Source organism: Salvelinus alpinus, chromosome 1 (assembly GCF_045679555.1).
Source record: "Salvelinus alpinus chromosome 1, SLU_Salpinus.1, whole genome shotgun sequence".
NCBI lineage: Eukaryota > Metazoa > Chordata > Actinopteri > Salmoniformes > Salmonidae > Salvelinus > Salvelinus alpinus.
This window is the reverse complement of record NC_092086.1, coordinates 78,345,313-78,362,613: the sequence shown is the minus strand read 5'-3', so window position 1 is coordinate 78,362,613 and position 17,301 is coordinate 78,345,313. Positions and strand designations below refer to the sequence as shown.

At 41.3% G+C, this 17,301-nt stretch overlaps 1 protein-coding gene across 2 annotated transcripts in view; it reads right to left on the bottom strand.

Moving 5' to 3' along the window:
- Positions 1-17,301, bottom strand: part of igsf9bb (immunoglobulin superfamily, member 9Bb) — a 167,807-nt gene that overhangs the window by 50,740 nt on the left and 99,766 nt on the right. For both annotated transcript variants that reach the window (XM_071327189.1, XM_071327199.1), the window contains exons 6-7: positions 14,380-14,521; positions 7,567-7,712 (exon numbers count right to left, since the gene is read on the bottom strand). In XM_071327189.1, coding sequence (XP_071183290.1) covers positions 7,567-7,712; positions 14,380-14,521 — 288 coding nt within the window. The remainder of the gene's footprint in view (positions 1-7,566; positions 7,713-14,379; positions 14,522-17,301) is intronic.

The window sequence follows — 17,301 nt, the reverse complement described above, 5'->3', positions numbered from 1 at the left end:
TGCAGAGGAAAGGGTTTCCACAGACAATGATGTCACCTCTCCCCCTCCTCCCTCTTTTGCGCTCCCTTTCCCTCACTTTTGCAGCGCCTGTCACACACGCTCACAGTACCGAAACAACCGGTCACGGTCGCGCCGATCTAATTTTGTGTGTGTTTGAGTGTGAGTGCGTGTGCGTGTGGTGGCATATAAGGGTTTGAGTGTGTGTGTGGCTGCTGTCCTGGGGCAGGTATGGAAGCATGGTAGCCTGCAGCCCAACCAACCCAGCCCAACCAACCCAGAGAGGGCACAGAGATGGGGGGACACACCTGAGAGAGGCGGAAGAAGAGAAAGGAAGAGGGAGGGGGAAGAGTGAGAACAGGAGCAATGGAAGGAGAGAGAGAGAAAGAGATGGAGTTGACAATTTGGCTTCAGAAAGGCATAAGATGATGAGATGATAGGAATAGACAGAAATAAATACGGAGAGAGAGGAGGAAGAGACAGAGAGTGAAAGAGTGTCCAGGTACCTCAGACAATGCAGTGCCTATGCAGTATACAGTGCAGTCGGAAAGTATTCAGACACCTTGACTTTTTCCACATTTTGTTAGGTTACAGCCTTATTCTAAAATTGATTAAATCGTTCCCCCCCCCTCATCAATCTACACACAACACCCCATATTGACAAAGCAAAAACAGGTTTTAGAAATTGTATAAAAAAAAAAAAAATGGAAATATCACATTTACATATGTATTCAGACCCTTTACTCAGTGCTTTGCTGAAGCAACTTTGGCATTGACTACAACCTCAAGTCTTCATGGGTATGACGTTACAAGCTTGGCACACCTGCATTTGGGGAGTTTTTCCCATTCGTCTCTGCAGATCCTCTCAAGCTCTCTCAGGTTGGATAGGGAGCATCGCTGCACAGCTATTTGCAGGTCTCTTCAGAGATGTTCGATCGGGTTCAAGTCCGGGCTCTGGCTGGGCCACTCAAGGACATTCAGAGACTTGTCCCGAAGCCACTCCTGTGTTGTCTTGGCTGTGTGCTTAGGGTCGTTGTCCTGTTGGAAGATGAACCTTCACCCCAGTCTGAGATCCTGAGCGCTCTGGAATAGGTTTTCATAGAGGATCTCTGTGCACGTTGCTCCGTTCATCTTTCCCTCGATCCTGACTAGTCTCCCTGCTGCGGAAAAACACCCCACAGCATGATTCTCCCACAACCACGCTTCACCGTATGGATGGTGCCAGGTTTCCTCCAGACGTGACGCTTGGCATTCAGGCCAAAGAGCTCAATCTTGGTTTCATCAGACCAGAGAATTTTGTTTCTCATGGTCTGAGACTCCTTTAGGCGCCTTTAGGCAAACTCCAAGCAGTGTGTCATGTGCCTTTTACTGAGGAGTGGCCCTAAGGTTCTTCTCCCCCGATTTATCAGTTTGGCAGGGCGACCAGCTCTGAGAAGAGTCTTGGTGGTTCCAAACTACTTCCATTCAAGAATGATGGAGGTCACTGTGTTCTTGAGGACCTTCAATGCGGCAGACATTTTTGGGACCCTTTCCCAGATCTGTGCTTTGACACAATATTTTCTCAGAGCTCTACAGACAATTCCTTCGACCTCATGGATTGGTTTTTGCTCTGACATGCACTGTCAACTGTGGGACCTTATATAGACAGGTGTGTGCCTTTCCAAATCATGTCCAATCAATTGAACTTACCACAGGTGGACTCTAATCAAGTTGTAGAAACATCTCAAGGATGGTCAATGGAAACAGGATGCACCTGAGCTCAATTTCGAGTCTCATAGCAAAGGGTCTGAGAATACTATTTCTGTTTTTTATTTGTAATACATTTGCAAAAATTTAGACAAACCTGTTTTCGCTTTGTCATTATGGGGTATTGTGTGTAGATTGATGAGGAAATTAATGTATGTAATACATTTTAGAGTAAAGCTGAAAGGTTCAGGGGTCTAAATACTTTCTGAATGCACTGTATCTTAATGTCTTTGACGTGTTGTCTTGCAGTATTACTTAACGGCCTTGATGCAAACAGAATGGTTGATTTGGAGTGGATTCTTTTTAACACAGTGGATTCTTTTAATTTTGTCATGAAGGCCAGTAATGTGAAGTGCATGCAATGTTGTTGATCCCTTTGCAATTTCAAGTATTGTGGTGGCAGCATTATGTTATGGGTATGCTTGTCATCGGCAGGGAGTGGGGAGTTTGTTAGGATAAAAATGATATGAAAGTCTTCTGAAAACCTAAGCCTGGGATAGAGTTTTTTTTTCTGCAGGACAATAACATACATTTCAATGCCAAAGACACACCAGAATGGCTTTCCAAGAGGTGTTAAGTGTTCCTGAATGGTCCAGTCTCAGTCCGGAATTAAATATGCTTGAAAATCAGAAACAAGGTATGAATATTACTGTCTATCAATGATTCCCAACCAAGTTTATTGAGCTTGAGGAATTTCGACAAAAACAATGGATATTTGTAGTCCTAAGAGTTGTGCAAAGTTGGTAGAATCTTGTTAAAAATAATTCACAGCTGTAATGGTTGTCAAAGGTACTTCCACCAAAAATGTTCTCTGAGGTGTGAAGACATATGCAATCTAGACATCGATGTTTTTTAAAATTGTTTAATCCCTTTTTAGATTTTAAGGCAGCCAAACGAGAAACCTGTGAAAGGGGTGTGTAGACTTTCACTAGCGGCTGTACATCACCACGCCCCCAGAAACCAGAGAGCCACACTATACACCTACTATAATCAGACTATACACCTACTATAATCACACTATACACCTACTACGCACCCCTAATTGTCAACAATCGCTCAGCAGTCCGTTAGCTGTCAAAGACCTCAGTGGCAGGCAGAAGACAAGAATATCATTCAAATTCTAAAAATAGAACAGCATTGGCTAGCTAGAAATGTCTCTGCCTCTCTGCATTCTGGCTCAGGCAGTGACTTGCTTTGGGAAATCGGTCGCTACTTGAGAGAAAAAAGCTCCCTCTCTCTCTGCAGCCTGTGTCAAAAAAGTGTCTGGTCTCTGAAAGCGATGATGTAATGCTCGCTACCCTCCCTCCTGACTAGTGCTGCCTGCCCCTCCTGCCCTTCCTCAGGCGCATGAGAAAATAAATATCCAATTTGGAGCCATAGAGGAGGAGAGAGTGGGGGAATGCAAAATGTCTGTTGCCTTGGCTACCCAAACGAGTCATCACTACCCGCAGACGCGGGGCCACATTTCTCGCCGGTGGATGGATATTACTGGTGCTCAACGCTCATCCCTGCCTCCATTAATTTGGAATACAATATAGCTGATTTACCTCAGGGGAATGACTAGGCTGGCGTACTTGAAAGTCACGACTCATAAATGAAAGGCGGGCTGCGAATAATATCGATTAATCAATGCCAGTGTGACCGAAAACTAAATAGAGCGTATCATGCTAGGAGAATATTGCTGAATGTGAAAGTGACTCGAGTGACCTGGAAGAAGAGTGACTTCAAGGTCACAGTTTCAATTCTAACCCACACGGCTCCCGGCATTGGTGTGCGTGTGTTGGGGTTAAGAGACACCGAGTGTGTGTAGTGGTTGGATGGGATCAGGGTTGGGGCTAATATGCCCGCTTGCCCGAGCTTGGGTGGTCTGGAATTGGCTTGGAGTCCAATGTAACCTCCAATCAATTACACAGTGCAGTGGATAGAGAGAGAGGGTTTCTATCTTTTCTATCTTTCTAACTTATTCTATACCACGGCCAGATATAGTGCCATATTTCCTGTATTCAGATTCAAAAGGCTTTAGCTTACATCAAATGTACATACAGTAAGATGGAAAATTGTCTTTGGCTTGTTGAAAGCTTGGGACTGACTATAAGGTTCTATCTGCAAAAAGATGATTCTGAGATAATTGGACTTAAAGTTCCAAACCCTTATTGGTTTGAATGGTGTCAGCCAGCGGCATAACTTAAACTGGGGATAGGGGGGGAGCTGAGCATTAGGTCAGTGTGTATGAGTTGTGCTCTTTGTAAAAGTAAGCAGAGCAGAAAATGGCTGATGTACAGTTGCAGTCGGAAGTTTACATACACTTAGGTTGGAGTCATTAAAACTCGTTCTTCAACCACTCCACCAATTTCTTGTTAGCAAACTACAGTTTTGGCAAGTCGGTAAGGACATCTACTTTGTGCATGACACAAGTAATATTTCCAACAGATTATTTCACTCATAATTCATTGTATCACAATTCCAGTGGGTCAGAAGTTTACATACACTAAGCTGACTGTGCCTTTCAACAGCTTGGAAAATTCCAGAAAATTATGTAATGGCTTTAGAAGCCTCTGATAGGCTAATTTACATCATTTGAGTCAATTGGAGATGTACCTGTGGATGTATTTCAAGGCCTACATTCAAACTCAGTGCCTCTTTGCTTGACATCATGGGAAAATCTAAAGAAATTGTATTCCTCCACAAGTCTGGTTCATCCTTGGGAGCAATTTCCAAACGCCTGAAGGTACCACGTTCATCTGTACAAACAATAGTACGCAAGTATAAACACCATGGGACCACACAGCCGTCATACCTCTCAGGAAGGAGACGCATCTCCTAGAGATGAAAGTACTTTGATGTGAAAAGTGCAAATCAATCCCAGAACAACAGCAAAGAAACCTTGTGAAGTTGCTGGAGGAAACAGGTACACAAGTATCTATATCCACAGTAAAACGAGTCCTACATGGACATAACCTGAAAGGCCGCTCAGCAAGGAAGAAGCCACTGCTCCAAAACAGCCATAAAAAAGCCAGACTATGGTTTGCAACTGCACATGGGGACAAAGATCATACTTTTTGGAGAAATGTCCTCTGGTCTGATGAAACAAAAATAGAAGGTATTGGAGTGGCCATCACAAAGTCCTGACCTCAATCGCATAGAACATTTGTGGGCAGAACTGAAAAAGTGTGTGCGAGCAAGGAGGCCTACAAACCTGACTCAGTTACACCAGCTCTGTCAGGAGGAATGGGCCAAAATTCACCCAACTTATTGTGGGAAGCTTGTGGAAGGCTACCCGAAACGTTTCACCCAAGTTAAACAATTTAAAGGCAACGCTACCAAATACTAATTGAGTGTATGTAAACTTCTGACCCACTGGGAATGTGATGAAAGAAATAAAAGCTGAAATAAATCAATAATTCTCTCTACTATTATTATGACATTTCACATTCTTAAAATAAAGTGGTGATCCTAACTGACCTAAGACAGGGCATTTTTACTCGGATTAAATGTCAGGAATTGTGAAAACTGAGTTTAAATGTATTTGGCTAAGGTGTATGTAGACTTCTGACTTCAACTGTATATCGGGTGGCTATGGAGAAAGATGATGGGGAGTAAAGTGAGAATGACATGGCTTGGGAACACCTCTTGGATCCTGTAGTCTGACGGGAAAGACTGGGTGAAAGCATGAGGAAGCTTTTTTAGAGCATTCATTTTTGCCAACCTCAGCAGAAAAGTATCCTGAAGACATAGTCAGGCTAAGACAGAGTGGGAATTGTCATGTTTTCAAACTTTGGGTTGTCATGCATATACAATTATGCATAGCTTATCACATTGTTAATACTGTTATGTTTTGTGTGTCTTTTTGTTGCTTTCCAAGTCTTATGCTATCACTCTTTTAGGAACCAGAAGGAGAAAGTGGAGAAACAAAAAGTGTTCCATCTGACATGGAACAAGACAGCAGATTCAGCTGGAATTGCATTTTGTTGTGTGATGAGAGATGGAAATAAAAGTGTGTATGATGTGATCATAGTACAGAGGCCATAAGTCTCTGAGTTTGTAAACCTCACGTTGAATGTTTGTTATCATTGTTTGTTCATTTATAAGCATTTGTTAGTTTTTTTAATTCATGTTTTATTATCATCGTTTGTCCATTTAGAAGTAATTTCCAAGTTCATATAAATTGAACATTAGGACGCTATTGTTCAAGAGGATGGACTTTTGGATTCAGGCTAAACTTCGAACATTGAGATATTAAATACATGATTGGTCAGAAGCATAGAATATAAGGAGTGAAAAAGACTGGGTTTTAATGTCAGAAGTTAATGCTTTTCTGTGGAAAGCCAGATGGCTTAGGAATGTGTTGGGTGGAGATCTTGGAAACTAACAATGCCACTGAGGGAGACTGGGTAATGTATAACGTTTACAGTTTACATTGTCAGGATATGTTATTGTTATCCATCAGGGATCCTCTGGGAGGAGAAGAGAGACAGTCTTGTATCAATAACCATGACAGCCTTGAGTTGGGGAAGAGTGAGCACTTTGGGGTACAGGTCAGGTTAGATGAAGTGAGGAAGAACAGATATCACTTAGGTTCTGTCTAGCAACAGAGATGCATTGGATGTTCAGTTCTGGAGGAGACTCAACCTAGGAGAAAAGGTTAAATATCAGTGCACGTGTGAATACATTTTTTTTGTCTGAATTATAGCTGTAACGACCCTTTGGGAAGAATTAAACTTGGTTAAGCTTCTCTAGTGTTGGTGAGTTATATACTCTGAAAAATTAGAACCTAACAGGGCAACCCAGCTTTATTGTGTGCAAGTAAAAGGTGCTCCACAGTACCATTAGTCCTATGATATGAATTATAAGGAGGATTTGCTGTTTCTGTTTGTTAATGTATATTTGAGGTGTATGTGGTTTTTCTTTTGTTTTGTGTTTCCAAACCTTTCCCTTGTGAATGAAAATAAATAAATATGTGAACTGGGAAGGAAATTGTGTTAGGAAAGAGTTGAGTTATTGACTAGACTGGTGGGGGTCGGATATGCAGGCGGCTCGAGCTGGCTGAAATTTGATATAGAGGATGTCTTAATAAACAATCACAAGTCTTTGTATTTTTTCAAGAGTTCTTATTTTGTTAGGGTATTGGTTAGGTGCAACAATATTTATTATTGAATTACCGTTGATCTAGTTCAGTCTTAATAATCACTTAAACATATTTAATAATGATCTCTTACCTAGCTTGATGACTTTGGGCATTTTTTGCTATCTTTTTGTTCTAAATTCGAGACGGCATATTGAATTGTGTAAAAATGCAGGAAATTAGCTTTAGATGCCCAACCAGACCCCCGGCAGGTTATGCCCCCCCCACATCTAAACCCAAAATGTCAGCAATTTTTTTCTTGTATTATTTTGCACAGAACATGATTTGGGGTATTTAGACTACTATATAGGTAGAGAACATTGAACAGAACAAGGCTATGTCAATAACAACATTTGGACAAAAATGCAGATAGAATTTTATAGTCCCAAGCTCTCGTTGCGGCTCATTAGGGTGGTTAGGTAAAGTATAACACTCATTAAGTAGAGCAGGACAGCATCAGCAGGACTGAGTGTACTCAGTTGCAGTGGGACCGCTCTACAGCACAGCTGCAGGTTCAAGTTGCTATTATAGGTACAGATCTAGAATCAGTTAATGTCCTTTGTATGGCTGATGAGCAGAATTAGGTATGTTCGTTAGGATGGATCTTGCTGTAGTGTACACCCAGTAGCTCTGTGTATTCTAATGAACACAAGTACATAAGGGGTAGGGGTTGACTGTAGAGGATATGGCCAGACACTCACATTGCACTGTGAGCTGGGCCCAGGCGGACGGGGGCTGGCCCAGGCTGTTGCTGGGGCTGCAGGTGAATCTCCCAGCATCTTCAGGCTTCACGCCGCCGATGATGAGCGAGCCGTCCACCAAAATACTGACTCTGTCCCTCAGGCCACTGCAGAGGAGGGAGGGAAGAGCATCAATATAGAGCCTGTAACCACTTCCACAAGTACAATTTTCACTTTATCATGCATTCACGGCAATGGGAGATTAGGTGAAAATTCCATTTAAGTGGAAGTTAAGATATACCCAAATAGCTAGGTTTCCATCCAATTGGCGACAGATTTAACCTGACTATTCTAAAATATGCATAAAAACAATATGCACATTTTCCTACCAGAGGTGTGTTTCCATCAAACTGACTTGTTAGGGATATAAATGTGATGACTGGTGCACATAAAAAACACTTTGCGCTTAATTCCCATGTACTGAATACAAAAAACAGAAGTTCAATGTGTTTGTGTTGCATTTTCATCTCTACAGATGGTTTTGTCATAAAAACGTTTTCTCTCTAGACAAGTGTTTGCTGATAAAGTGGACAGGGTAGGTTATACGATGAGATATGAATAAGAGCAAGATCATTTTACCTGATAATTGGCAGCCAAGCACCAATCATCATGTCACCAGCATTCAGGAAATTTGAATGATCATCGTGCACTTAACCACCATTTGAAGTTCATCATAACTTATTTCATCTACCCATAAACTCAATGCTTTTCCAAGTCATGATGGTAGTCCTACAACGTAACGTGTCATCGCGCTACTCCACGTTTACTTCGATATGATGGTAATTATATAAATATTTGCACATAAAGGCGTTTCCACCAAAATTGTCGCATAATCAATTTCAAAGACAAAATAATTATCCACCCTTGCGTATTTTGTTTTGTCGAAATAAGGACATTTTACCAATAATTCCTGGTTTCCATCAGGCCTGTCGTGAATCTTTTCATGCGGCAGCCATCTGGTAAATTCATTAGCATGAAATGGTTGGATGGAAACCTGGCTAATGACTAAGACAGATGTGTGAAAAAGAATAAAAAAATAACACCGAATAGTGAGGCTGAAATTATGTGGCTTCACTCACAATGCTTCATCAGTACAGTGCCCAGGTGGCATAGCTTGTTGAATCATTTTCAAATATCATTGCGCATTAATACTATTTTCTCAACTTCCCTGTGCTACAATAACAGAGAAACCGTCTCCTTATAGCCAACTGAGGGTTCTTCCATTGTCTCTCCTCGCTCCTCATCTCCCTTCCACTTAGGAAGTTCCTTCTCTGGGAGTGTGAGGGTTGAAAAAGCCCATAAGATCCTATTTTGTTCTATAGAGTGTACAGGCCATGCATGAGTGGATGTGGGATGGCTGGGGGCTCAGTAGGTGGCCCATAATCACAGCTAGTGGAGCGTGGAATGACACAAGCACTGTGTCACTAGATATTCCTGTCTCTCGGGACAAGAGGTGGTGGTGGTGAGGGGGGTCTTCTATCAAGTTGCAAGTTTTATTAGCCGTATCATATGTACAGGATACACATGGTATAAACTGTCCCACTAAATGCTTACTTGCAGGTTCCTTCTCGACAATGCAACAACAATAAGAAATAATAAAAGATAAGAATACGAAAACATAGAGTAAATAGCTGAGTAGAATTGAATAAACATTTTAGCATCAGTGGAATACAGGAAGGCACAATATATATTCCAATATTTACACATGTATCAGGGAAGGTGGGATTGGGAGGGGAAGCGTTTAAATTGTGCAGTATTAGCAATAGCAAATAAGAGTCTGGTAGCAGCAGTTGTGATGTGTGTGTGGCATAAATGTTCAGTTCCTTCAGAAAGTATTCATAACCATTGACTTATTCCACATTTTGTTGTGTTACAACCTGAATTCAAAATGGATTAAAAATAAATCTCATTTATCGACACACAATATCCCATAATGAAAGTGAAAACATGTTTTTAGACACTTGCAAATCACACCCGATTCAATACATGTTATAATCATTGTTGGCAGCGATTACAGCTGTGAGTTTTTCTGGGTAAGTCTCAAAGAGCTTTGCACACCTGGATTTAGATTTTTCTTTCAAGCTCTGTCAAGATGGTTGTTAATCATTGCTAGACAGCCATTTTCAAGTCTTGCCATCGATTTTCAAGACGATTTTATTTCAAAACTGGAACTAGGCCACTCAGGAACATTCAATGTCGTATTGGTAAGCAACTCCAGTGTATATTTATGTTTTAGGTTATTGTCCTGCTGAAAGGTGAATTCATCATTCCCAGTCTCTGATGGAAAGCAGACAACCAGGTTTTTCTCTAGGACTTTGCCTGTGCTTAGCGCCATTACGTTTAAAAAACAAAATCCTTGACAACTACAAGCATACCAATAACATGATGCAGCCACCAATATGCTTCAAAATATGGATAGTGGCACTCAGTAATGTGTTGTATTGAATTAGCCCCAAATATAACACTTACGGACATAAAGTTAATTGCTTTGCCACAATGTTTGCAGTATTTCTTTAGTGCCTTGTTGCAAACAGGATTCATGTTTTGGAATATTTGTTATTCTGTACAGGCTTCCTTCTTTTCATTCTGTCATTTAGGTTAGTATTGCGGAGTACCTACAATGTTGTTGATCCATCCTCCGTTTTCTCCTATCACAGGCATTAAACTCTGTAACTTTTTAAAATTCACCATTGGCCTCATGGTGAAATCGCTGAGCGGTTTCCTTCCTTTCCGGCAACTGAGTTAGGAATGGTGCCTGTATCTTTGTAGTGACTGGGTGTATTGATACACCATCCAAAGTGTAATTAATGGTCAAAGGGATATTCAATGTCTGCTTCTTTTTTTACCCATCTACCAATAGGTGCTCTTCTTTGCGAGGCATTGGAAAACCTCCCGGGACTTTGTGGTTGAATCTGTGTTTGAAATTCACTGCTCGACAGAGAGACCTTACAGATAATTATATTTGTGGGGTCCAGAGATGAGGTAGTCATTCAAAAATTGTGTTAAACACTATTATTGCATGCTAGTTATTATGGGACATGTTAAGCAAATGTTTATTCCTGAACTTATTTAGGCTTGCAAGAACAAAGGGTTTGAATTCTTATTGAGTCAAGACAATTCAGTTTTTCATTAATTTGTAAAAATGTGTCACGTTCCTGACCTATTTCTGTTAGTTTGTTTTATGTGTTAGTTGGTCAGGACGTGAGTTTGGGTGGGCATTCTATGTTTTCTGTTTCTATGTTGGTTTAGGGTTGCCTGGTATGGCTCTCAATTAGAGGCAGGTGTTTGGCGTTTCCTCTAATTGAGAGTCATATTTAGGTAGGTTGTTTCACAGTGTTCGTTGTGGGTGGTTGTCTCCTGTGTCAGTGTTTGTCGCACCATACGGGACTGTCTCGGTTTTTGTAGTCTGTTCCTGTTCGTGAGTTCTTCGTGTTTATTGTAAGTTCCATGTCCAGGTCTGTCTACTCCGTTTTGTTATTTTGTTAATTATTCAAGTGTATTTCGTTTTCGTGTTTTTCCGTCTTTACTTTAATAAATCAGTATGTCTTCACAATCCGCTGCATTTTGGTTCAATCCCTGCTCCTCCTCTTCGGATGAAGAGGAGGAGGAAAACCGTTACAAAATGTCTAAAAACCATATTATGGGGTATTGTGTGTAAGCCAGTGACAAACTCTAAAATGTAGAAAAAGTCAAGGGGTGTGAATACTTTCTGAAGGCACTGTGTATGTATGTGTGTGTGTGTGTGTGTGTGTGTGTACGTAGAGCCAGTATGTTGTTCTACTTTTTTCTATCTCTATCTTTATCTGCTCACTGTATTTCTGTCTACATTATGGTGACGCCGTCCAATCCTCTTCCACCTTCCCTGACAGAAAAAATAAGAGAGTCAATCTTCCTTCTCTCGTGTTGCTCTACCTCCTTCCTAGAGCTGGGCGATATAGACAGAAACAATTTAGCGATAAATTGACCCATTCTTCTGCGATAACGATAAATCAGCGCTAAATGACATGAAATACTTTTTTCCGCGAGGTGCTAGAGCTGAAAGTTACTTTACATTTTCAGCAGGGCTCTAGACAATGTTTTTCCAGTGCCAAGTAAAACAACTGAGATGGTAGCCTACGATTCAAAAAGTATTCATTTCATCAAACATATCCAGCAAATGCTTGATTGATATTTTGGTAGGCAACCTGTCAAAATAGGATGCAGAATGATCAGATTTCTTTTTGGCTCTTCAGAGAATTTGCACACATCTTTGTGCATAATGGCCTACAGGTTATATTATTCACCAGCTGAGGAAGTGAGAACTCAAAACACTAAGCTATGTTGCTGACTCTAAATATGATAGTGTTGTTAGATAGCCATGTAGGCAAATTGATGAATCTATCAGTAAATGTAGGCTAATGTCCTACAAAAACTTTCCAACACTAGGCCTAGGCTACTTGATATACTGTAGGCCTATTCACTACAGATGGCGCGCTCCGCTCGGCTCAAAACCATACTAACCACAGCCTACTCCGGTTGTAAAGTGGTGCATTGAACATGAGAAATACATGACATACTCACAGAAAGCTTTGACTCTCCTCTCTGTAACTAAAACAACAGTAGTTGCTTTAAAAAAATTTTTTTTTTCCCGCAATAGCATTTTGAGCAACGGTCATATGCTTGTGCTTCTCAGAATGCAGCTCTCCCTCCTCCACGTGCACATTTGGAAGAGAGAGTGAGAGTCAGCAGCCCACAGCGAAACATGGACAGGCAGATACTTTCGTAGCAGGAATCAACATAATGCATAGGCTATTACTGTTGACCAAATAATGGTTTTAGAACAATCTACAGGAACGTTGTATAGCAAAATCACCGAAAATGACAGAAGTAAGCTAAATGCTTTGGTAAGAGGAAGGGAATGCTAGTGTCAGTACTTTTCAGTTTATCGTCCCATCTCTACTCCTTCCCGACCTCCCTCCACTTCAGTCTAACTAGTTTCCCTCTGACATTCTCCCCCCACTCCCTACTTTGCTTACATAAGCTACACTGGGCATGTCCCTCTTTACCTTTCTCTCTTTCAATATTTTTCAATACCTCTCTTCTCCCTAACACCCCCCCCCCCCCATCCTTATTCCCTACCTACTAGATCAGGGGGTACCAGAGCTTAGGCTGTAAGGGGACACCCCACCCAGGAATTGATCTCTGATGTGGAGCAAAACAAATAACCTAGTCGAAACATTGGGTGTTTATGTGCTGGCTCCAAATAAATGAAAATTCGAAGCATATACCTTTTATATTCTGTGTGCGCTTTTCCCTGTGGATATATTTTTGCTAAGCGTCTGGGCCCATCCCCTAAGCATGGTGGGTCTGAAGAAACTGAATGAAAGTGTTCCAGTGTATGCGCTACTGAAGACTACTACTTCTAGCCTTCTGTCCTAGAGAGAAGACACATTGAGCGAGGTGCATGTAGGGGAAACGGCATTATCAAGTATTGATGGCTAGCTTCCCTTGCATTTAAGCTTTTCTGTTCGACACTATTTCAGGCACTGCTGGTGTTATGCCACTGCATCATCACTTCATGTGAAGAGGAAGAAAAGCACAATAACGCGGGTAACCCAAGAACTCATAACACTTTCTCTGTGTAAGGGTCTCAAATGAGAGAACTTGAATGCGTTGCTCATTCTATATTTATTGTGTATGTGAGTTAGGGCAGGATTTTATTTCAGAGTACTTCAATGTCTCTCAAATGTTACTGCGTGCCTGCACAAGTAGGACAATGATGACCAAGCACACTAATGTATACATGGACCCATAAATGTAAGCTACTGTATTGGAGGATGTCCACATTGACATGACAACAACACATTTTGACATATCCTTATAGAGTTTTGAACGCAGTCCATGAATGGTTGCTGCTGTTCCTTGTTGTGCTAGCTATGGAACATGTTTAAAATAAACTGTCAACTACATTTTCTTTGTCTGAAGCACTTTGTGATAGACAATGAAGATGTCATGGCCTGTAGCAGGAGATGTGCCTATCCTGGAAGATCTTTTAGTGGAACACACACAAACACTGGAAGAACTTGTCCCGATTTATGTTTTTAAATCATTGATGAAGGATTTTGAGGCTGATTCCCTGACCTGTGAATGTTTTCAATTTGCTGTTTTATGATTTTGTTATACTCTTGTGAATTCTGTGTTTTTTTACTAGATTACCTGTAGTTTTTCATGTTGTCTGTCTGTAATTGTGTAATGACTAGGTGCTGTCTATCTTGGCCAGGACGCTCTTGTAAAAGAGATTTCAAATATCAATGAGCCCTTCCTGGTTAAATAAAGGTAAAAAATGTAAAACACACACACACATCACTTGAATATGGTCAGACAGTGATGGGCCCAATCAGATTACAGGCTCTTGTTCAAGACCCTGTGCCCTGAGGTTCACGCATGCACGCTAAACGCATGCATGGATGCGCGCATGCACACACGCACACACACACACATTATATCCCTGACATAATCTCCTCAATATATTCTACATTAGACAAAATGCCCCAAAATAGTCCACATTACAAACAATTATGAAAGTGGTGGGATGGTACAGAATATATTATGATAACACATTTCATAGCAACAATGCATCATAAAACTCAGACCATGTATAGCAGGGGTCTCAAACTACAGGCACGCGAGCCAAATGCTGCCCGGGAGCCTATTCAATGTGGCCAGCGGTTGTACAGTGTGTGGGGTGGTGGGGGATGAGGGATGGAACCGTAATGAACCCAATCATAACTTTACTTCTTGAAGAAGACGTTGTCATCCTCCCAGAACCAGGTGTATGTGAGGTTTCCGGGGTAGGCCTCAGCTAGGCAGTCCAGCTTGGCGTCTTGGGATATGTTCACCGTCAGGTTCTGGGGAGGGGACACAATGAACGGTGGCCCTGGGAGAACAGAAAGCAACAAAGAAAAAGGCAATTATTTACATTCACTTTATTTGCATGTACTCAAACACATTGACTTGATTTGATTTTAATAGGAGAAGATATGAGAAAAGAATTGACAGAATATAAGTAGACTACATCGGAAGTACATGCAAAAGTGTGGGGTGGAAAACCCAAAGCAGGCTTGTATGAAAGCCTCACCTGATTGGTAGGTAAATTCACTTTCAAATTTAAATTATAAACACATTTTTAAAGTTTTCCAATTAACATAATGGCCATTTCTTATTCAGCAGAAATAAGGTGACATGCTAGCTAGTGTTGTCAAGATAGCAGAATTTAGACTTCAATACCGTTACCAGGTTTAGTATCATGATACCATCACGATAGTCGATACCAAAGCAAGACCATGGCAAAAAAACAAAACAACGTATTAGCTAAAGTCACAGAATGGCACTTGATTCAGACAGATAAACTAAGCTACTGCTCTGTTCAATCGTTGGGCATCTTTTGAGTTCAATATCATCCATTTTTCAGAGACAGCCATGTATGAATTAATAAATCAATTATACAAATCATAAAATCAATAAGACTTTGTTTTACGAATATAACTACGTAACAACATAATGGTAATTTATTTGAATGGTAAATCTCTATTGATAAACTGGGTTAATCAATATGTAGCCTTGGCCTATTCACAATACAGGTGAATAAATATTCAATAGGAGTGTGTGCATCCATTGAGTTGAGCTTGTTTAGGTTGATTTCATGGGACTACAGATTACAAAAAATCTCTTTCCCTTCCATTTGGAACTTATTTTATTGTACTAAACAACAACATTTGCATAGAAGTAGCAATCTCTTACTTAATAGAAGTGTGCGCTGTCTCTTTAAGACGCAGTAACGATGTAATTAACGAGGCACATGCATACACCGTCAGTTCGAGGGAGAGAATTAAGTGGTGACAATTTTGTGTATTGACGTTCAGCTGTTAGCTAGCAAGGAAAGTTAGCTTACACAGCTGGAAGCTATCGGTATCATCTTACATTGTAAAGTGCTCTAGCCTGTATGGACATTGTTTTGTGAACAGTAATTAACAGTTTCAACCGTTCTACATGCCGTGTTGCATTATTCAAGTGTGTTAACTTCTGTGCAGCATGAGTGGGGAGCAAGCTCTAGCAATGAGTAAGTGAAGCAGGCACAAAGTATGCACGTTGCGCTCAGCGAATAAAGGGGCCATCGGTTGAGTAGATAGACAGACGTGATCCTCAATCAGTATAAAACGTGAGACATATCGGACAGAAGTTCAGAGAGCAACAAAAATCTTAGAAACTAACAGTTTTTCATGTACTATTACCGAAAAAGTACAGAAGCTTTGGTATACCGTGCAACACTAGCTAATGCTAGCGCAATCTCTGTGTTAAGCTGGGGCACATTATGACATAAGATGATAACAGGGGGAGTGGGTCTGTGTGTGTGGTGTGTGTGTGTGTGTGTGTGTGTGTGTGTGTGTGTGTGTGTGTGTGTGTGTGTGTGTGTGTGTGTGTGTGTGTAAGAGACAGAAAGAGGAGGCTTCCCACAGATATCACAACTTCCGACCTGACCACGTCACATCATAATGGCACACAGGCTGTAGATGAGGAAGGATTACCCTGCCCATGGGGCCATGAGGAAAGTATACACATCGTGAACACACACACAGTGGACGCGCACGCACACACAGTGAAGATAGACACAGTGGACACACACAGTGGTGATACACACAGATACAGTCTCACACACCACCACCACCACGCAAGGAGTTCATTAAGGCAGGTGGAGCAGAGATCATGTTGACACACATGATTCAGCTAATTAAGGTCCCGAGGAGCAGCTGACCAACAGAATCAGAGGTCTTAGAGCAGTGCTGGAGCAAAAGCCTGACACACAGTAGCGCTAAAGCAGTGTACGCACATCCAGACCTACAGTATCAAAACTAAACTAATGAAGAATACCTGCACACTGATGAATGCTCTCGCAGTTTCATTTTATTGTGAAACCCCAATATCTATTATTGACCCACAGTAGCTCTCCCGGTAGGGTTGACTGACCACCTGTCTTTATTTTCCCCTGAGGGAATTTGTCTGGTGTGGTTCAACAATAAAAAAAAACATAAAAACATTGTCCAAGAGGCTTCTAAACAGCTTCTACCACCAAGCATTAAGACTCCTGAACAGCTTCTACCACCAAGCATTAAGACTCCTGAACAGCTTCTACCACCAAGCATTAAGACTCCTGAACAGCTTCTACCACCAAGCATTAAGACTCCTGAACAGCGAATCAAATGGCTACCCAGACTACTTGCATTGCCCCCCCCCTTCTATGCTGCTGCTACTCTCTGTTATTATCTATGCATAGTCACTTTAATAACTCTACCTACATGTACATATTACCTCAATTACCTCGACACCGGTCCCCCTGCACATTGACTCTGTACCGGTACCCCTTGTATATAGCCCTGCTATTGTTATTTACTGCTGCTTTTAATGATTTGTTATTCTTATCTCTTACTTTTTTGTTGGTATTTTCTTAAAACGGCATTGTTGGTTAAGGGCTTGTAAGTAAGCATTTCACTGTAAGATCTACACCTGTTGTATTCGGTGCATGTGACAAATACATTCTTGCTTCCTACCCCGCCGAATATGGACATTTTGTTGTTATGCCCGCTTGGATGCTGGTAGTTGTTGTCATTGCCCGTCTGCCCTCTTGATAGAAGTAGCTAACTAGCTGCTAGGCTCTCCATT